Source organism: Pleurodeles waltl, chromosome 3_1 (genome assembly GCF_031143425.1).
Source record: "Pleurodeles waltl isolate 20211129_DDA chromosome 3_1, aPleWal1.hap1.20221129, whole genome shotgun sequence".
NCBI classification, from domain to species: Eukaryota; Metazoa; Chordata; class Amphibia; order Caudata; family Salamandridae; genus Pleurodeles; species Pleurodeles waltl.
The window spans coordinates 1,147,486,500-1,147,509,463 of NC_090440.1; the positions used below are offsets into that span (position 1 = coordinate 1,147,486,500).

The 22,964-nt window shown below is 48.5% G+C and overlaps 1 protein-coding gene across 1 annotated transcript in view; it reads left to right on the forward strand.

Annotated features, from left to right (window-relative positions):
• The window catches only part of IGSF9B (immunoglobulin superfamily member 9B), a 1,080,599-nt gene that overhangs the window by 503,409 nt on the left and 554,226 nt on the right, over positions 1-22,964 (forward strand). Inside the window, exons 10-11 of the mRNA XM_069224455.1 lie at positions 16,303-16,419; positions 19,719-19,869. Coding sequence (XP_069080556.1) covers positions 16,303-16,419; positions 19,719-19,869 — 268 coding nt within the window. The remainder of the gene's footprint in view (positions 1-16,302; positions 16,420-19,718; positions 19,870-22,964) is intronic.

A 22,964-nucleotide genomic window follows, 5' to 3' on the forward strand; every position in this document is an offset into this window, starting at 1 on the left:
TGTGGTTAAAAAAAGCATTGTTGCGCTTTCGTTAACCACGACTTTCGGAAAACAAAAGTCGTAAAAAAGGATGTTCCCCATAGAGAACTAATCATCCCACCACACACCAACGTACACGTGAAAGCTGCCAGGGCAAATACAAATACAACCAAAGAGGGCAAGCCACGGATGCACAATATGTCAGACAAAGAAACCATAACACATCATTTACATCCCCACAGGTACCCCAGCCAATGTCAGTGGAGAGGAGGTGCCAGCAATATTGAGTCCCCCAACAGAAGAGGCCCACAGTGATGACAGCAACTCTGTTGGATGACTTACCTGGACCATCAGGGACCTTTGGACAGCCAGTTACCAAGGCCCAGTCTCACACTGTGAGAAAGTAGCCTCTTTCTAGCCTTGTTACCCCCACTTTTGGCCTGTTTGTGAGTGTATGTCAGGGTGTTTTCACTGTCTCACTGGGATCCTGCTATCCAGGGCCCAGTGCTCATAGTGAAAACCCTATGTTTTCAGTATGTTTGTTATGTGTCACTGGGACCCTGCTAGTCAGGACCCCAGTGCTCATAAGTTTGTGGCCTATATGTATGTGTTCCCTGTGTGGTGCCTAACTGTCTCACTGAGGCTCTGCTAACCAGAACCTCAGTGGTTATGCTCTCTCTGTACAAATTGTCACTAACAGGCTAGTGACCAATTTTACCAATTTACATTGGCTTACTGGAACACCCTTATAATTCCCTAGTATATGGTACTGAGGTACCCAGGGTATTGGGGTTCCAGGAGATCCCTATGGGCTGCAGCATTTCTTTTGCCACCCATAGGGAGCTCTGACAATTCTTACACAGGCCTGCCACTGCAGCCTGAGTGAAATAACGTCCACGTTATTTCACAGCCATTTTACACTGCACTTAAGTAACTTATAAGTCACCTATATGTCTAACCTTTACCTGGTAAAGGTTAGGTGCAAAGTTACTTAGTGTGAGGGCACCCTGGCACTAGCCAAGGTGCCCCCACATTGTTCAGGGCCAATTCCCCGGACTTTGTGATTGCGGGGACACCATTACACGCGTGCACTACATATAGGTCACTACCTATATGTAGCTTCACAATGGTAACTCCAAATATGGCCATGTAACATGTCTATGATCATGGAATTGACCCCTCTATGCCATCCTGGCATAGTTGGCACAATCCCATGATCCCAGTGGTCTGTAGCACAGACCCTGGTACTGCCAAACTGCCTTTCCCGGGGTTTCACTGCAGCTGCTGCTGCTGCCAACCCCTCAGACAGGCTTCTGCCCTCCTGGGGTCCAGCCAGGCCTGGCCCAGTATGGCAGAGCAAAGGACTTCCTCTGAGAGAGGGTGTTACACCCTCTCCCTTTGGAAAATGGTGTGAAGGCAGGGGAGGAGTAGCCTCCCCCAGCCTCTGGAAATGCTTTCATGGGCACACATGGTGCCCATTTCTGCATAAGCCAGTCTACACCGGTTCAGGGACCCCTTAGCCCTGCTCTGGCGCGAAACTGGACAAAGGAAAGGGGAGTGACCACTCCCCTGACCTGTACCTCCCCTGGGAGGTGCCCAGAGCTCCTCCAGTGTGCTCCAGACCTCTGCCATCTTGGAAGCAGAGGTGCTGCTGGCAGACTGGACTGCTCTGAGTGGCCAGTGCCAGCAGGTGACGTCAGAGACTCCTTCTGATAGGCTCCTTCAGGTGTTGCTAGCCTATCTTCTCTCCTAAGTAGCGAAACCCTCTTTTCTGGCTATTTAGGGTCTCTGTCTTTGGGGATTCTTTAGATAATGAATGCAAGAGCTCATCCGAGTTCCTCTGCATCTCTCTCTTCACCTTCTGCCGAGGAATCGACTGCTGACCGCGCTGGAAGCCTGCAAAACTGCAACAAAGTAGCAAAGACGACTACTGCAACTCTGTAACGCTGATCCTGCCGCCTTCTCGACTGTTTTCCTGGTGGTGCATGCTGTGGGGGTAGTCTGCCTCCTCTCTGCACTAGAAGCTCCGAAGAAATCTCCCGTTGGTCGACGGAATCGTCCCCCTGCAACCGCAGGCACCAAAGAACTGCATCACCGGTACCTTGGGTCTCCTCTCAGCACGACGAGCGAGGTCCCTTGAATCCAGCAACTCTGTCCAAGTGACTCCCACAGTCCAGTGACTCTTCAGTCCAAGTTTGGTGGAGGTAAGTCCTTGCCTCCCCATGCCAGACTGCATTCTGGGAACCGCGACTTTTGCAGCTACTCCGGCCTCCGTGCACTTCCGGCGGAAGTCCTTTGTGCACAGTCCAGCTTGGGTCCACGGCACTCTAACCTGCATTGCACGACCTCCTAAGTTATTCTCCGGCGACGTGGGACTCCTTTGTGCGACTTCGGGTGAGCACCGTTTCACGCATCCTTGTAGTGCCTGTTTCTGGCACTTCTGCGGGTGCTGCCTGCTGCTGAGAGGGCTCCTTGTCTTGCTCGACGCCTCCTCTGTCCCCTGACGCAATTGGCGACATCCTGGTCCCTCCTGGGCCACAGCAGCATCCAAAAACACTAACCGCACGATTTGCAGCTAGCAAGGCTTGTTGGCGGTCTTTCGGCGGGAAAACACTTCTGCACGACTCTCCACGGCGTGGGGGATCCATCCTCCAAAGGGGAAGTCTCTAGCCCTTGTCGTTCCTGCAGAAACCTCAGCTTCTACTGTCCAGTAGCTGCTTCTTTGCACCCACAGCTGGCATTTCCTGGGCATCTGCCCATCTCCGACTTGCTTGTGACTTTTGGACTTGGTCCCCTTGTTCCACAGGTACCCTCGACTGGAAATCCATCGTTGTTGCATTGCTGGTTTGTGTCTTTCCTGCAGAATTCCCCTATCATGACTTTTATGTCCTTTGGGGAACTTTAGTGCACTTTACACTCACTTTTCAGGGTCTTGGGGTGGGCTATTTTTCTAACCCTTACTATTTTCTAATAGTCCCAGCGACCCTCTACAAGGTCACATAGGTTTAGGGTCCATTCGTGGTTCGCATTCCACTTTTGGAGTATATGGCTTGTGTTGCCCCTATGTGTCTCCATTGCATCCTATTGTAACTATACATTGTTTGCACTGTTTTCTAATACTATTACTGCATATTTTGGTATTGTGTACATATATCTTGTGTATATTTGCTATCCTCATACTGAGGGTACTCACTGAGATACTTTTGGCATATTGTCATAAAAATAAAGTACCTTTATTTTTAGTATATCTGTGTATTGTGTTTTCTTATGATATTGTGCATATGACACTAAGTGGTACTGTAGGAGCTTCACTCGTCTCCTAGTTCAGCCTAAGCTGCTCTGCTAAGCTACCATTATCTATCAGCCTATGCTGCTAGACACCGTATACACTAATAAGGGATAACTGGGCCTGGTGCAAGGTGCAAGTACCCCTAGGTACTCACTACAAGCCAGTCCAGCCTCCTACACACACCACCACAGAGCCTCCCCCATCAGGAAACACCACCACAGCACCCACCCAGCGTACCCACACCTCTGTCCTCAGGACACATCAATCAGCAGTGTGTCCACCTCTACAGGGACCCCAGGCCACACCTCATACCCAAGACGAACAGGGGCCTGGGGTCAGTGGCAGTGGGCACACGGTTCAGGTGACAGAGGCACAGGCCAACAGTGAAACTGGGAGGAGTGCTGTGCACCAGGCGGAGGAGAGGCCCAGGGAACTGACACTCCAGGAGGCACTTGCAGAGATCCTGGGAGCCTATCGACATTCCCAGGACACAATGGGCCAGATCCTGGACAGTGTGCAGGAGAACAGGCGGCTGCAGGAGGGACAGTACCAGGGGATCAGGGAGGACTTTCAGGCCATCAACAACACCCTGAATTCCATAGCAGGGGTGGTGGCAGACATGGCCAATATAATGAAGAAGGCAGTCAGACAACAGCGGGCCCCTGCCACTAGCCAGACATCTGAACAGCCTTCCACCTCCGCTACTGCTAGTGGCCAGGAGGCCCTGCCACAGGACTTGCAGGCCACCAGCACCCCTCACCCTGCAGAAGGTGAACCACCCTGCAAACGTTCCCTGCGATCCAGACAGAAGCCAGAGACACTTGAAAGGACCCCCAACAGGAAATGAGACTCTCCTGATTGCCACCCTTGTGTCCCACTCAGTCACCCTGTCCACCTTGAACTGCCATTGCTCCCCTTCCTGTGTCTCCTTGGACAATGCACCTGTGCTATAAACAGACTGCAACAATACCCTGGATTTTCCTCCATCACCCCATCTCATTGCACTTGCCCCTCTATATTTTAACACTTCAATACACACCCTTTGAAAAAAAACAAGTTGGGAGTATGTCATGAATATCAATCATGTATTAATTGAAACGGGTACAAACATTGCAAATGGACTGTACAGAAAATGAGCATAGATTAATGACCTGTAGCTGGCTGCAGTGATCACGCCCAGAGTATATGTGAGGTCTGTAAGAAAGTACCATCTTGCCTGGCATGTTACCCCCATGTTTACTGCATGTATGTTTGTTTTTGCCTATGTGTCACTGGGATCCTGCTAGTCAGGACCCGAGTGCTCATAAAGTATGCCCTGTATGTGTTCCCTGTGTGGTGCCTAACTGTATCACTGAGGGTCTGCTAACCAGGACCTCAGTGCTTATGCTCTCTCTGCTTTTAAAATTGTCACTGCAGGCTAGTGACTAATTTTACCAATTCTCTTTGGCACACTGGAACACCCTTACAATTCCCTTTTATATGGTACCTAGGTACCCAGGGCATTGGGAGATCCCTATGGGCTGCAGCATTTCTTTTGCCACCCATAGGGAGCTCAGACAATTCTTACACAGGACTGCCACTGCAGCCTGAGTGAAATAACGTCCACGTTATTTCACAGCCATTTCACACTGCACTTAAGTAACTCATAAGTCACCTATATGTCTAACCCTCACTTGGTGAAGGTTAGAGGCAAAGTTACTTAGTGTGTGGGCACCCTAGCACTAGCCAAGGTGCCCCCACATTGTTCAGGGCAAATTCTCCAGACTTTGTGAGTGCAGGGACACCATTACACACGTGCACTACATATAGGTCAATACCTATATGTAGCATCACAATGGTAACTCCGAACATGGCCAGGTAACATGTCTAGGATCATGGAATTGTCACCCCAATACCATTCTGGTATTGGGGGCACAATTCCATGCATCCCTGGGTCTCCAGCATAGAGCCCGGGTACTGCCAAACTAACTTTCTGGGGTCTCCACTGCAGCTACCGCTGCTGCCAACCCCTAAGACTAGTTTCTGCCCCCCCTGGGGCCTGGGCAGCCTGGTCCCAGGAAGGCAGAACTAAGGATTTCCTCTGAGAGAGGGTGTTACACCCTCTCCCTTCAGAAATAGGTGTGAAGGGCCTGGGAGGAGTAGCCTCTACTGGCCTCTGGAAATGCTTTGAAGGGCACAGATGATGCCCTCCTTGCATAAGCCAGTCTACACCGGTTCAGGGATCCCCCAGATCTGCTCTGGTGCGAAAATGGAAAAAGGAAAGGGGAGTGACCACTCTCCTGACCAGCACCTCCCAGGGGATGTGCCCAGAGCTCCTCCAGTGTGTCCCAGACCTCTGCCATCTTGGATGCAGAGGTGTGAGGGCACAATGGACAGCTCTGAGTGGTCAGTGCCAGCAGGTGACATCAGAGGCCCCTCCTGATAGGTGCTTACCTTTCTCAGTAGCCAATCCTCCTCTGTGGGCTATTTAGGGTCTCGCCTGTGGGTATCTCAACAGATAATGAATGCAAGAACTCACCAGAGTTCCTCTGCACTTCCCTCTTCGACTTCTGCCAAGGATCAACCGCTGACTGCTCCAGGACGCCTGCATAACCGCAACAAAGTAGCAAGAAGACTACCTTCAACATTGTAGTGCCTCATCCTGCTGGCTTTCTCGACTGTTTCCTGGTGGTGCATGCTCTGAGGGCTTTCTGCCTTCACACTGCACTGAAATCCAAGAAGAAATCTCCAGTGGGTCGATGGAATCTTCCCCCTGCTAATGCATGCAGGCACCAAACCTCTGCATCACCGGTCCTCTGGGTCCCCTCTCATCCTGACAAGCGTGGCCCCTGGAACACAGGAGCTGGGTCCAAGTGTCTTCGACAGTCCAGTGGCTCTTCTGTCCAAATTTGGTGGAGGTAAGTCCTTGCCTCCCTACTCCAGACAGTAATCCTGTGTACTGCATGAACTGCAGCTCCTCTGGCTTCTGTGCACTTTTGCAAGACTTCCTTTATGCACAGCCTAGCCCAGGTCCCCAGCACTCCGTCCTGCATTGCCCAACTCGCTGAGTTGTACTCCGACGTCGTGGGGCCCTCTTTTGTGGCACTGAGTCGACCGTTGTCCTCAGATCTTCTAAGTGCCTGGTCAGGTACTTCTGCGGGTGCTGCCTGCTTCTGCGTGTGCTCTCCGTGTTGCTGAGCGCCCCCTCTGTCTCCTCCTCCAACGGGCGACTTCCTGGGCCCTGGCAGCACCCTAAATCCTCAACGGGACTCTTGCAGCTAGCAAGGCTTGTTTGCAGTCTTTCTGCGTGGAAACAACTCTGCATCCTCCAGCACGCCGTGGGACATCTTCTGACCAAAGGAGAAGTTCCTGACACCTTCCGTTGTTGTAGAATCTTCGGCTTCTTCCGCCAAGCACACCATCTGTACATTCATAGAGTGGAAACTCTTCCGATTTCTGAACACCTGTTTATTCTGACGGTGAGAAATGGGGAACAAATGCAATATGTGTTTCATCAATTGCCCCAATTATGTTGGGGATATGTCCCATTGCATAGAACTCAGCCTTCACTGTGGCCAAATCTTCAACCTGGGGGAAAACACTGTAGCTGCACATGTGTTAAATCAGGGCAGACAACACGCTTGTCAGCACTATTGAGAACATTGTCTGTGACATTCCTGCTGCCAAGGCCACTGTTACTTGGAAAGAACCAGTTGGCAGGAAACGGAGCACTGATAGAACTTGCACAAGAGGGGGGGTGTCCCAGTGGGGTGATGGATAGCAGATGTCAGGTCAGGCTCCAGTTGGGCAGACAGCTCTTTGACTGTGGCTCTGCCAAGTCTATAGGTGAGGATAATGTGCCTGTCCTCCTGTGTTGCCAAGTCCACCAGGGGTCTGTACACGGGGGTATGTCTCTATCTCCTATTCGTCCACAGCGGTAGGAATCTAAGGGACAAAAGAGTGAGGAGCTGGTTACAAACTGAACAATGGAGCTACAACAGAACTTTGTATCCTGTTAACTTGTAATGGGTCAGTGAGATTTGTCCAGTATGTCCTAATATCACCGGTGACATAGCAATTTTTCAGGGCCTGCCCCCCCTGTTACCTTCCCCCTGAAATGGCGACCGCCCATCCTGTGTGGAGGTGGAAGTGAGGCAATTCCGCTGACGATGTGCACTGTTGCGTTAGGCGGTCGGGAACCACCGTGCAACTCCTCATTGGTCAACATTGGGCCCTATCTATGCCGGCGGTAACGGTATGCACCGCCGCGAATGTGACCACCATTTTTTATCTGATTCCTCACTTGCTACCTGACCTTCCACAGGAGAGGACCTACACTGCATGTGCTTCTGTGACCTGTGTCTGGAACCTACCATGGCCCATGTGACCGGGGAAAGGGCCCCAGCCTTCACATCGGAGGAGTTGGAGAGACTAGTGGATGGGGTCCTACCCCAGTACAGACTGCTGTATGGTGCTCCAGACCAACAGGTGAGTACACTGTGCGCACGATGCATGTGGCATGAATGCATAGAGTGCTGTGTGTGAAGACCTCGTGTAAGGGGGGTGGGTTGATGTCCTCTGGGCAACGTACAGCTGGTGTGCTGGGCCATGTGTGTGTGTAAATGGTGATGGAAACGGGTATGGTGGGCCATATGTTTAACAGACAGGACTGTTTGTCTACATCTATTTTCCTCTGTCTATTTCCTCTGCAGGTCAGTGCCCATCAAAAGAAGGGTATATGGTGTGCCATCGCCAAGGAGCTGCCGACCCTGGGATCTATGGCAGGTGGAGCACCCACTGTTGCAAACGGTGGGAGGACCTGAGACGGCGGAGGCCCAGCTGGGGAAGACCTCCCAAAGAGGAAGGGGTGCCCGTTGAACTCTGACCCCTCTGATGGCCCGCATACTGGCTCCAGGGCTGGATGGGTACTTGAGGGCATCACAGCAGCCACAAGGGGGTGAGTACAGTGCCCATCATTACAACTTACGCATGGTAGGGTGGTATCCGTGTGGGGTGGTGTCAGTGGGTGCCCCTAGGCCAAGCCTGACATTGCAGCATAGGTTCCCTGGTGGCTAGGGTTCAGAAGGTAGAATCTTGCAATCTAGCTCGTAGGCATCCATACTGGTCAGGGCTGCGTGGGTCCCAGTTGTGCTGCATTTGAGCGTGTGTGCCCCTCCCCATGCCTTGGCGGCTAACTATTTCTCTGGTAGTCCTATGGCATATTGCGTAGGCCTGTTCCCTGTGTGTGAGGGTGCTGTGTATGCCAACGGTGGTGTTGGTGCAGCCATTGACCAAGTGTATCCTTTTTTTTTGTCCCCCCCTGTTTTTGTTTTGTCATCCTGTCCTTATGTGCATTAGCATCATCTGGCCGAGGAGCAGAGGCATCGGCGATGGAGGGAGCCTCATCCCACATGACCCAGGAAGCAGAGTCCACCGACGGGGAGGGGACCAGTGGGACGGAGGGCGAGGGAAGCACCGCCGCAGAGATTGGAGGGGACAGTTCTTACTCAGATACCTCCTCCGATGGAAGCTCCCTGGTGGTGCCGGACACTTCTGTGACCACCCCAGCTACAGGTACTGCCGCCACCCCGTACCAGCACCGCCCTCATAGCAGCCCCTCATCGAGTTGCCCGTGCCCGCTCACCCAGGAGGGTGAGCATCTCCTTCGCCCCAGGCACCTCGGGCCCTGCCCCAGTTAGACCTGCTTTCCTGAGTGAGGAGGCTGTTGACCTGAGATCCATCTCTGCAGGGCAGTCAGCCATTGTGAATGCCATCCATGGGCTGGCAGCCCAAATGCAACAATCTAATGCATTCCTGTAGGGCATTTACACTGGATTGGCAGCCCAACAGGGATCGATTTAGGCTCTGGCCTCCTCTCTGATGCCTGCCCCAGCTGCCCGGAAGACCTAGGAGCCTGCACCAGCAGGCAAGAAGGGAAAGGAGCCTGCCTCAGATGCTAGGAAAACCAAGGAGCCTGCACTAGCAGGCAAGAAGAGAAAGGATCCTGCCCCAGCAGCCAGGAAGACCAAGGAGCCTGCACCAGCAGGCAAAAAGACCAAGGGGCCTGGGGCAGGAACTGCGACGGGGCCCCCACCACAAACCATGATTGTACTGCCGTCTGAGGTTGCAGAGGATGGGCAGGAGCTTCCCCCCACCAGCAGCATCACCACCTCTATGCAGCCGTCTGAGGTTGCAAGGGATGGACTGAGCCTCACCCCACCAGCACCACCACCACCACTGTGCAGCCGTCACTGCCGGCGGACGGTATGTAATCCTGCCTCCATGGTCAGCTCTGTGGCTGCCCCCTCCAAAGCCAGTAGGTATGAGACCCACCTGAGAGACTGTGGCACAATCACTCCCCAGGATCAAGCACAGGCCATGTTGCCCCCTCCAGAACCCGTGGGTAAGATACCCACATGGCCATCACTCCCCAGGATCAAGCACAGGGCATGTTGCCCCCGCCAGAACCGGTGGGTAAGACACCCACATGGCCATCACTCCCCAGGATCAAGCACAGGACATGTTGCCCCCTCCAGAACCAGTGGGTAAGACACCCACATGGCCATCACTCCCCAGGATCAAGCACAGGGTATGTTGCCCCCTCCAAAGCCAGTGGATATGACACCCAGCTGAGAGACTGTGCCCCATCACTCCCCAGGATCAAGCACAGGGCATGTTGCCCCCTCCAGGACCAGTGGTCTTGTAACAGTTACTAGCTGAGGTGCCCCCCCACCCGTCCCCCTAAGGTGCCTGCCTATTTACCAACTAATGCCCCTGCAGTGTTCTCTCCGTGTTGAAGCAGGTGACATGTGTGGCCGTGGACTTTGGCCTGTGGCCATGTGGCCTATGAACATTGTGGACTCTCCCTTTTTCTGTACATATGTATATATATATATTATCTTGTCTAACTTATTTTTCCTACTGTGTTGATCTCATTACATTCACTTTTGGGAAATTGTTTTGTCCTTGCATTATTCAGCCGAGTTACGGGGTCAAATTGTTTTCATAATGCATCTGGTTCTGTGTTGTGTGTGTGTGTGTGTGTGTGTCACCCGTGTTTTCCTCCCCCCCTCCTGTGTGTGCTAGGCGGCTGTATTCACCGTCATCGTCGTCTTCGCCGGCGTTGGTCTTCGTGGTGGAGCAGAATGTAGAAGATCATCAGGAAGACATGCAGTTCTGGTTCCAAGTCGGCGTGGTTGTTCCCTGTGTCTCCAATGGTGAGTCCTTTCCCTTCTGAGATCAGTTTCCGCCAGGCTTTTGATGTCGTTGGTACCGCCCAGGAAAAAGTGGCGGTTTGCAGGGTCATAATATGGTGGGGGGAACATTGAATTCCGCTTGGCTGTAGGCAGCTACCGCCGTGGTGGCTTTTTTTTCCGCCCTGGCGGTCGATGTGGTACATTGGTTGTCTTTCTGAGATCTTTCCTCCATGGTCATAATTGGTCGGTAGTTACCACCAGCTTGCTGGCGGTATTACCGCCACTTTATCACTGACCGCCAGGGTCGTAATGAGGACATCTGTCTCAATTCTGATTTCCTTCTAGTCTGTATTATTTAGATTATTTGGTTGGCCCGATGGTGTGTTCAGTGGCAGGTCCTTTATGTAGCGGAAGCTTAATTTCTAGCCACAATACCTTCAGCTCTGTGGAAAGTGCCACTGTGGCATCATCTCATGCTCATCTGCTAGTATGGAAAGATTTCCTGGTGCAGTTAGGAAATAGATTATAAATAAAAACAAAAATTACAGTTACTTGTTGTGAGAAAGTAGCCTCTTTCTAGCATGGTTACCCCTACTTTTGGCCTGTTTGTGAGTGTGTGTCAGTGGATTTTGCCTGTCTCACTGGGATCATGCTAGCCAGGACCTCAGTGCTCATAGTTTGTGGCTTATGTGTGTGTTGTCAGTAGGACTTCATATTCCAATTCCAATTGGCACACTGGACCCCCCTTATAAGTCCCTAGTATATGGCACCTAGTTACCTAGGGCATTGAGGTTCCAGGAGATCCTTATGGGCTGCAGCATTTCTTTTTCCACCCATAAGGAGCTCAGACAAACCTTTCTTCAGGCCTGCCACTGCAGCTTGAGTGAAATAGTGCGCACACTGTTTCACAGCCATTTTCATTGCACCTAAGTAACTTAGAAGTCACCTATATATCTAACCTTCATTTACTGAAGGCTAGGTACAAAGTTACTAAGTGCCCCAACACTGTACCAATGCCCCGGACTTCGTGAGTGTGGGGATATCATTACACGCATGCACTATGTATAGGTCACAATGGTAACTGCGAATATGGCCATGTAAGGTGTCTAAGATCATGGAATTGTCTCCCCGTTCCAAATCTAGTATGGGGGGTCAATCCCATGCACCCTGGGGGCGCCACCACGGACCCCCAGTACTGCCTATCCAGCTCTCTGAGGCTTGCACTGCAGCTACAGCTGCTGCCACCTCACAGACAGGGTTCTGTCCTCCTGGGGTCTGAGCAGTTCAATCCCAGGAAGGCAGAACAAAGCATTTCCTTTGGGAGGAGGCTATTACACTCTCTCCCTTTAGAAATAGGTGTTACAGGCTTGAGGAGTAGCCTCCCAGAGCCTCTGGAAATGCTTTGAAAGGCACAGATGGTGCCCTCCATGCATAAGCCAGTCTACGCCAGTTCAGGGACCCCCAGTCTCTGCTCTGGCGTGAAACTGTACAAAGGAAAGGGGAGTGACCACTCCCCTGTCCATCACCACCCCAGGGGTGGTGCCCAGAGCTCCTCCAGTGTGTCCCTGGCGTTAGCCATCTTGTTTACCAAGGTGTGAGGACACTCTGGAGATCTCTGAGTGGCCAGTGGCAGCAAGTGACGTCAGAGACCCCTCCTGATAGGTGCATACCTGGTTAGGTAGCCAGTCCCCCTTTCAGAGCTATTTAGGGTCTCTCCTGTGGGTTCCTCTTCAGATTCAGCTTGCAAGTTTCCTCCAGGAATCCTCTCCAACCTCTGCTTCAGGTTCTGACCGTCAGATCAACCGCAGACTGCTTTAGGAACCACTGTAACTGCAACAAAATATCCAGAAAGGCTACTGTGACTCTGCAACTTCAGCTCCAGCCAGCAACTGCAACTGTTTCCAAGGTGTGCAGGCTCAGAGGACTCCTTTTCTTAACCCGCACGAGAAGAACCAAAGGAATATCCCGTGGAGTGACGGAGTCACTTCCCTGCTCCAGCAGGCACCTTCGAAGACGACGACCGGTTCTCTGGCACTCCTCTCCTGGCGAGAAGCGTGCTCCCCGGAACACAGGTGGGAGGGACCCCTTCGACCCAGACTATCCTAAGGTCCAGCTGTCCAGATTTTGCGGAGGTAAGGGCTTGTCTTCCCGGTTTGCGACAGTACCCCTGTGCACCGCGTCATCTGTACCTCCTGTTTCCTCTGTGCTCTTTTTCCAAGAATCCTTTGTGCACAGTGTAGCCCAGGTCCCCAGCTTTCCATCCTGTGACGCACAACCCACTGAGTTGTTCTCCGGTGGAGTGGGACCTTCTTTTGTTGTGCTGCACCAACCACAATTTGCACCTTCTTTTTCCCCCTGTCCTGGGACTCCTGGGGGTGTTGCCTGGTCATCTGTGGTCTCTCTCCAGTGTTGGGAGCCCCCTCTGCCTCCTCAGTCCGATTTGAGGCCCCCAGATCCCTCCTGGGTCCATGCAGCGCCATTTTGACGCAAAACACGACCTTGCTTGAACCAAGGCTTGTTGGACGAATCCAGCGCTGAAAACTGCCTGCATCCAGCATCTCGACGTGGGACATCTCCTGCATCACGCAGGAACCTGCAGCCATCTTCTTTGGTGCTCTTCTGCAGATTTCTTCTAACCGGAGAATCCTCTTTTGCACCATCTTCTAGGTTGGCAGGGGCTCCTGTCTTCCCTGTCATCTTCTGCGACTTCTGGACTTGGTCTCCTCTCTTCACAGGTCTTCAGGTCCAGGAATCCACCATTTGTTGCTTGCAGTCTTACTTGGTTCTTGCAATAACTCTTATCACGACTTGTAGAGTGTCCTGAGCAAACTTTCAGTACTTTACTCCTACTTTCCCGGGCTCTGGGGTGGGGTATCTTACTTACCTTTGGTGTTTTATTGCACTCCTAGCTCCCCTCTACACACTACACTTGCCTAGGGGGGAATTCACATTCCACTTTCTTAGTATATGGTTTGTGTTGCCCCTAGGCCTATTGAATTCTATTGTATTTTCTACTGTTTGCAGTATTCTATGACTATTTACTTACTTGATTTTGGTCTCTAGTGTATATATTGTGTATAATACTTACCTCCAAAAGGTGTATTGCCTCTAAGATATTTTTGGCCTTGTGTCACTAAAATCAAGTACCTTTATTTTTGGTAACAGTGAGGGGGTCATTCCGACCCCGGCGGGCGGCGGGCGCCGCCCCCGGGCGGAGACCGCCAGAAGACCGCACCGTGGTCAAATGACCTCGGCGGTCATTCTGACTTTCCCGCTGGGCCGACGGGCGACCGCCAAAAGGCCGCTCGCCCGCCCAGCGGGAAAGCCCCAGCAACGATGAAGCCGGCTCCGAATGGAGCCGGCGGAGTTGCTGGTGTGCGATGGGTGCAGTGGCACCCGTCGCGATTTTCAGTGTCTGCTAGGCAGACACTGAAAATCATTATGGGGCCCTGTTAGGGGGCCCCTGCACTGCCCATGCCTTGGGCATGGGCAGTGCAGGGGCCCCCAGGGGCCCCACAACACCCGTTCCCGCCATCCTGTTCCTGGCGGTTTTTACCGCCAGGACCAGGATGGCGGGAAGGGGGTCGGAATCCCCATGGCGGTGCTGCGAGCAGCGCCGCCATGGAGGATTCTTTGGGGCAGGGGTAAACCGGCGGGAAACCGCCGGTTGCCCTTTTCTGACCGCGGCTTTACCGCCGCAGTCAGAATTGCCCATGAAGCACCGCCAGCCTGTTGGCGGTGCTTCCGCGGCACTCTGCCCTGGCGGTTTTCAACCGCCAGGGTCAGAATGACCGCCTGAGTATTGTCTTTTATTGTGTATAAGTACTGTGTAACTATAGTGGTATTGCAGGAGCTTTGCATGTCTCCTAGTTCAGCTTAAGCTGCTCTGCTACAGCTACCTCTAGACAGCCTAAGCTTCAGAACACTACATTTCACTGATAAGGGATAGCTGGACCTGGTATAAGGTGCAAGTACCTAGGATACCCACTACAAACCAGGCCAGCCTCCTACACTTGTTTCTGTGCTCTGAAATGTATATGGATTTCATCTGTATATATTGAGTTGTGGATTTATGTTTTCTCATAATTAAGACTTAATTTGAACTGAGTTCACAGTCTCACAGGTGACGTGTGCCCATCCTTGCACTGGATCTCATCAGGGACCCATAAGCTACACAGGGGTAAGGGAATTATCAATGCTCAGCCAAATCTAAAATAAATACTCATACCTTTTATCAGGACACTTTTTGCAAGTTTACGTCAATGAAGCAAATTTGCCAGACGGAATGCTACATTGTAAAAGTATCTAAACATGTGTCACAGTTGGCCTAGTTATTCACCACTCCTGTGTATAAGGTGAGCTAACTCATTGTGGTTCAGCCCAGGGGATGGAGAATCTTCTATAAATGTCTCAAAACCAAGAATCTCTGCCCAAGTCCCTAACATCCAAAATGTATATGGTTTGTACTGTTTTGATTGGAATGATGCAAGCTTACAACACATAGAACTGTAAAATTCTCTATGCAGGTCGTCAACCATTTTAGTGTTGCAGAAGTCCTTTTGTCCATTTTAGTCACTCCAGAACCTCCACACAGGCTTTGGTCGGATGCTTGTTATTTATTGTCCCTCCTAGTTAGGAGTATGTACCTCTCCACAATGCGTGGTTCAACATCGTCCTCTTCCAGAGTAGGCCATAATTGCATGACCCATTCACCTCAAGCCCTTAATCACAGATTCAGGTAAAACAGGTACATGAAGAGTCCTGTTCCTGGTCCACGCCTGTCTGTGCTATTACCACAGAGCTTCTTAAAGACTAGGTGATGTGTAATCTCTTGGCCCGAATGAACTGTATTTATCTTACTGTAGGGTAGTGGCTGGGTGCCAGGGCCAAACTAAGTCCAAGTTAACTTTGAATTTTGAAGAGCCAGTCAACCCAAGCAAAGTGGTTTCTTGCTTCTAGGCAACAAAGGAGGTAGGCACTAAATGGTCAGATTATGGGTTCCATGGACAGGTCAGTGATACGCAGTTGGCCTTTCTTTCCATTGCTAGAGCATTCCCAGCACTACACCGAAAGGGAAGCACTTGTACTGTTTCTGAGCAGAGGTAGACATTGTTTCTGAGCTAAAGCTTCAGGAGCATCATAATTTAAGTTGTTCAGTATACATGCAAGAAAGGGATAATTTTCATGACAACATGTATTGCAGGAAGGTCACTATTTTGTGCAAAATTCCCAGTCTTCTATAGCACACTGCTTGCACCACATATGATGTCGCACAAACACAGATATAACTTGTGACACTTATAAAGGCCAGTGTTTAGGAAACATAAAGATGCCACTTATGGAGAAACAGAATTCACTTGAAAGCGCAGGTAGGCCTCCTGTACAGAAAAAGTGTGTGCAAAAGGCCTGTCCCCTGAACTTAGAATCAGTAGACAGCAGTTGTCAGTCTGACAGCAGTTTTTTTAAATGAGCAGTATTCACTCTCCACTAAGGGTGGGGATGCAACTTCGACAGTTGACCCTTGGCAAGGAGAGCTTAATGACATGCTGAAGAACTTCAGGTAAACATGAAGCACTTCTAGTGGGCACACAGATTGACGAGTCCATTGGGAGAAAATCCACAGGCCAAACGAGTGTAAATCACACAGGGGCAAAGTGCTAGAATTTGCTTTCTATATGGGAATGTTTGTCCCTAGACCCACCATCAGAAAAGCACCTGTATAAGCAGGTTTGTTTACAAATGCTCACTCTGGGTTTGGTGTTATGGGTGTGTTTTGCATGCACATGCCTACTGTTTTCTGTATGCGTGTTTTGGTGTACCTCTTCTGAGATTCACTGGCTTATTGTTCTCTACCTGCAGGACCCTCCTTACTTCACAGTGTTGCCAGGCTGGGAATACCGACAGGAGGCTGGGAGAGAGCTGTTGATCCCATGTGCTGCGGCCGGAGACCCATTTCCTACCATCGCGTGGAGAAAGGTAAGATTCTAAATATAATCCTTCTTAATTAAACCCAACTTAACCTCTACATTCAGTCAGAGCCTCAAAAGAGCCACAGTGTCAGCACTTTCCGAACATTGCACTTGCAATCACTGATGATTAGTGTGTATCCAAATAGCGAAATGCCTCATCAGCAAGAGCTGCCTCACGGATGTCTTTGCTGAAAGAAGAAATATATCCATGTTCTTTGGAGAAAAGCACCTGAGGGTCTAAAACCCACGCTGGGAATTCTTTGAAACAGGTTTTTTCTAAACAAATAAACAATGCAGGCTGGTACAATAGGCATATCGCTGTCGCTTTATCTTGATGCACTAGGCACCTTTGGATGTTACTCTTCTGAACCCTTGAGTGCCAAGGCACAGAGAGGGCCTTTTTGAGAAATCCTTCTGTTTATTAGTATGCTTTGTACATGTGGGTGTGGACTGGGGAGTTGGAACTTAACCTATGATGAAGGTGTTGGTCTCCACGTTGTAGGGCTTTGCTTCAGTTTGCTTCTTATACCTACCAATGCTCTAGTGGAGAAGGGCAACCTCCCAAGAGAACATAGGGCCTGATTTAGATATTGGCGGACGAGTTACTCTGTCACCACAGTGACGGATATCACGTTCCAACAGTGACAGATATCCCGTCCACTAAAACCTAAATCCCATAGGATATAATGGGATTTAGATTTTGGCAGATGGGATATCCGTCACCGTTGTGATGGAGTAACTCGGCTGCCACTATCTGAATCAGGCCCATAGTGTCCCATGCCCACAGATGTAAAAACATGCTTGGGTAAAGGCGCTATATCCATTATGTGTTTGTACTCCATAGCACACTAGGCCAAGTGGTCGTATTGTTGCATTTGAAGAATGTTCCAAAAGCTACTTTTTGATCAGTAAATAGTCAGATGTGGCACAAGCTTGTGTCTAAAACTGTCCCACACATTCCTATTTCCCCTTCTAATTCTTTCATTTTCTATTCCTCCTGTCCTTTTTTCAATCTCTCTCTTTCCTCTATTTTCCTGTTTTGATTTCAGTTTCTCTTCTCTCTTCTCTCTGTCCTTTTTTCATTCTTCTTTTAAACTGTGTTGCAGAATTTGCCACATTAATGTGTTTATCTTCTGTTACTATTAATTTATTTTCCCCCATTTATGCCCTTCTATATTTTCTTCTTTCCTGTGTTCCCATCTTTATGACCAACAAATAATTATTTCCATGCAGTTTCTTTCTGTCTCAGTTAATTATCTCTCTCCTATCTGTACCATCTGTTGTCTTATTTTTCTCCTCTGATATCCTTCTTTCCTCTTGTGTGCAACTTTCATGTGTTCTCCTTCAGCTTTTTTTGTACAATCTCTCCGCTTCTGGAAATGATAATTCAGCCCTCGTCTGATCAGTTGATTAAGTTCAATTTCACTCAGGGATCATGGTTGAGTTGGGCATTTTGCACATTCAATGCATGTCCAGCATATTTCTCATGACAGACATGGCTGTGGAACTGGACCCTAACAATCAATGAGTACAGTTGAATCATCTTTCACCTGATGCAGTCTGGGCAAAATTATGATGCCTTTTCCAGGCTGCATTGTGAGCATAATATGAGGAGCCTGTTCCTAAGTGCACTGCTGGCACACTCAAGATGTTTCACACATTCAACATTCAGGTCACACATAAGGAGCTGTGGAAACTGTAGTATGTGGTGCATTACATGAATTGCTGAAGGCTGGTTCCCCTGGCAGACACAGTGGACATGTGGGGAATTCCACTCTTGATGCAATAAGGCATGCCTTGATGGCCACATCAAGCAGTGCTTAACTAATTCAGCTTCTGCTGTAGTGCACATTTTGAAGTAGTACAGCCTCAAGGCTGTCATTCCAAGCCTTATTAATCCATTCCTTGGCAACCTGAGAAGCAGTCTAAAGAATCTGATCCCTGGCTTTCCTTAGGTGTGTCTTAGTGGGTTGCCCTCTGTTACATTCTTTGAATGTCTAACGAGTGCTGATGAGCCATGGAAATAGATAAGGTGTACAGCTCTTGGCACTACATGGGCACACTAGAAAACGTTATCTTCTGGTGCCCTCTAGGCATATCTACGTGGACTGAGACTCAGTACAGTTTTGACATGACTAATAAACCAAACCTCTCAAACATGTGGCATGTCTATGGAGTTCTGGTGCCTGGATCTTCTTAGCATGAAGGAGAAGATGTCTGTGCATGGCTTATGAGTACAGTTTAATTCATGCTGCAACAATTTGCTACTTGGCTTCTGCAAATACTGAAAATATTACTACAAGAGCACTTGGTGACTGGTGAATCTTAGAGTGCCCTCCCATTGCTCATTAACAGTTTTGGAAAGGAGTCTACACAATAAGAATGGTTGAGTTCTTCAACTAATGTGAACTTTAGGTATAGCTGAAGAAGGTGGCCTTTAGCCCACTACCTGCAGAACTAAAGTGTTGACCATTAAGTGCAAAGCTACAGTGTCTTTCATTTGGCTTACTGTAGGCATGTTGAGAGTCAGTCTTTTAGTGCATATGCTATATGCCAGACATGTCTAAACCCTCATGCATGTGTATGAATGCAATATCAGTTTAGTTGGTGCCTCCACCCTTGTGGTGCATGGCTGAGCCATTTATACCTAGACACACTGTGTGCCAACCTGAACTGTCCAGTACCCGAAGAATGATTGAGGACGCCATCTTTTAGTGTGCTGTGGACATGAGTATGGGATGACACCCTATTTTACTGTGGGCATGGCCGAGGGGTATTCCTGGTTAGTCACAGGCATGTGTTTAATCATGGAAATGCTTGATGTGAGCCTACTGTCTGCTCTTATAGCATGGCTAATGTATGGAACTAAAAGTGCATTATCATTATGTTACAGGCCTTTATTCTATACTACACTGTGTGTGCGCATAAAGTGCCCTTTCCACAGTGCAATATGGGAATGGTTGTGTCCATTATGGAGGCAAAGTGCATATGAGTAATGCTTGTATTCCTTGGTGTATTGTGGTCATGGATGAGTCATGCAACCCTTGGTCACTTTTGAGCATGTCAAATGTATGTATCCTTTAGTGCATGTTTGTTCTTATTGTACTGCATTTCAGTCAAGGCAGATCAACCATTTGGGTCTGTGTTCACATCAGAAGAGTCCTCCCCAGTGATAAGGGGTTGTTAAGAACTGTTATTTATGGATCCCTTTGGATTTGTTTGAGATGTCCATATTCTCCCACATGCCATGATGCTTGCTCTGTGATTCTGAGCTACATGTGTCCTCTTTCTGTGTTTCTGTCCAAGGTAGGGAAGCCCAGTAGAAGCAAACACCTGGTCCTCCCAAGCGGAAGCCTGCAGTTCACATCTCTCAGCAAGGAAGACCACGGGGAGTGGGAGTGTGTTGCAACCAATGTAGTCACCAGCATTACTGCCAACGCGCACCTCACGGTGATAGGTATGCAGCCTTTGTCTTGTGAGCCTCTGGGCAGGGCTTCATCATTGGGTGAAACAAATGCAGCCTCTAATGTTGGATGCCAATACTTGCTGTGATGGAACTGAACTCAGTGTTGGAGTCGGCTAGTTGGCCTTTAAAGAGACTTGTATTCTGTATGTTGTCTTTAAGGAGTTTGCACTGGTCATCTTTGGATTGAGTTACACCACATGGTGGCTAGTATGCGTCTTTGGTTTAGTGGTACTAAATATACAGGGGTGGATGTGGGCACATAACCCTTGATGAGTTACACCTTATGGTGCCTGGCATAGCCACTTTGAATTAGGATACATTTGAAAATAAAAAAGAGACCCTGATAGTGGGGTACCTTTTAGAAATGCATGCAACCTTGGTTTACATGATCTCAAGGAGAGGACAGTAGGAGAAAGGAGAAAACACGTTGAGTGCTATATTATTTCTATACATCCATTTCAGTATTTTAAGTGTTGTCAGGTTGACCTAAGACTTATTTGAGGAAGGCAAGTGAGTTTCTATTTGTTGGATGTCCGAGCCCTCTTTTTGAAGCTAGTCCCCAAATGACTGAAATGGAGGTAAGAGCCTCTGACTGGGGTTAGTTTTTAGCCTCATGGAGGTAGTGTGACTAGTATAATGTTCATTGCAAATAAGAACGCACACTATATGGTGAGAGATATAAAGGTTTTAACACTTTAGCTATAGGTTCCGACTGTATGTAGGTAATTCAGACATTGAGATACTATTGGTTTGTGTAAGAAGGAAAGGGAAAGTACATATCTGACTTTGAGAGTTGTGCAGACAGTGGACTGGTCCCTGGAGATCATTGTTAAAGCTACTAGCCTAGTCTTGAGATGGGTAGAGGATGCTAATCTTTAAGAAAGCTTCAGGTAAAGATCACTAGGAGGTTAAGCATGTCCTTTATCATGGGGCTGTGCTGAGCTATCTTAGGGCTGAAGAGTTTACTGACCTACAAGGCAGCTCTTAATTGTTGGCACATTCTTCCCCTCCCTGGGTTAAGGAATATGGTGACCACATAAACCTTTTGCAGCACCAGCTGCTAATGCATTGCATTCGTACTGAGAGCTTTTCACCCTCCTCTATGCTCCTTTCATTTTTATTCTTTTCAGATTTCATTTCTGGCCTAACACCTCTTTGTGCTTTCCCTTTTCTTCCTCTTTTGAATAAGGTAATTTCCATTGAGACCTGAATAATCTCATGACCTGTTGGCCTTCAGGCAAGGCTGGATTTGAGTTATGATTCCTTTCCCTCAGACACACATTCTCTTGTGACTGTTTGCTATTTATCATTGCCATTTATCATTTTTACCTCGTGGAAAGAAACTACAAGAGGTAAGGTGTCCAGTCTTTTAAGGTTGTCATAGACCAGGCAATTGTAGGACATACTGTGATTTTCAAGGTAAAATAAATGAGTGAATGAAGACACGCTCTTCGGATGAAGGGGATGCATTTAAAGTCTTTCTAGGTACAAGTTTTTCATTTCAGTTCAAGATGCTAAGAAGAATGTTTGGATATTTTGTACTCTGTAGAAGGTTTGATCAGGGAACTATTCTAGTAAAAGAAGGTATGCAACATGTTTTGCCTGAATGATTGATCTCTGCATCTTGCTTTGGCAAGATGCAGTGAGGTATTTTCAGGTAGGTGGGTCTGTTGTATATTGCTTTGTCATGTAGATATTCCTGTAACGTTTCTATTTTGTCAGATGGCAAATGGTACAGCAACAAGTGGAGAATATGGTGACTTAGGCAAAAAATGATCTGGAAAAGGAATCATTGAAAAGGGAAATATTTTTCATGATTATTAATGGTATAGTGTTTCCCCTCCTTTGTGTACTATCTGGTTATAAATTATATCTTTATCTTGAAGCAGGCAGTCAAGGTGGCAAATATCTGTTCCATTAATCTCTTGCATCAGTAGAGCAGAGAATGGGATGATTCATTAAGGTATGAGCTGCATTGTGATATGAGTAAAGGCAAATACAAGGGGCTAAAAAATGACATGAAGAGTTCCAGACTAATCTTAGGGTTTGCATTCCAGATACTAGGCAACTGGAAAGTGTCATGGCTGAGCACTTAAAAGAAGACTCATAAAGTTGCAGTTTATCATCTAAACGAAAAGGCATTAATCCATTTACACATGTAAAAGACAGGGAGGCATTTATAACGTAGATTTACATGCTAAGGTTTGGCCTGTACCCAGGTCTTTAGACTTTTATCACACAATCCTACTTACTAAATCCTTTGACTAGATAAACCACAGCTTATTATGCCTCCTTGAATCATTGAATACATGGTGCTAAAAGGTTGGCTTAGAGTATATTGCTGTTATTAAGCTTAACATTTAATAAGATGTGTAGGACAATGGTGGTATCAATGGTATGATACAACTGCCTCTGTGGGCTTTGTGAAGCTAGATATTCACTTTCGATCTTCCAGTGATCAGGTCAGTTAAATAAGCTTTCTCAACATGTCATTAGCCATACTTGTGAGCAAGTACTGATACTGCAATTAATGACAGGTCAGCCCACACTGGTGACATATAGTTCACATAGGGGTTGTAGTGGCATTTTCTCTGTTTAGCTGTGACGTTCTTCAGAATGTTTTCTATCTCACAGAATAATCACTGGGAAATCTCTGCAGGCTGAAAAGTAGAAGAGGTTCCTGTTTGAGCACCTATCATTAATATACCTTTTACAAGGTGCAGAGGAGGGGCCCTCTTGTAAAATGTTTTACTATGTGTGCACTTCCTGTAGGAAGGCACAGCACACACCCTTGAGAGAGATACCTCTGAGTGGAACATGTTTTATGATTTTTGTTTCAAGTAGAAAGTTCAGCAATCAGCAGTTTTTTAAAGGTTCTTTCATGAATGCTTTTTAAGTCTGTTACGGGTCTTTTTGTGGAAGACTCTTCATGCTGAATAATGCTAGTTTGAATACTTCTTGTGGCTATCCAATAGCCGGTAGATAATGTTTCTGGTTGAATGTGTGCAAGTGAGGTCAGTTGTGAAACACTGTTATGGATTGGTGGTGGGTTTATAGGTAACAGTGCAGAGAGTGAGTCATTTGCT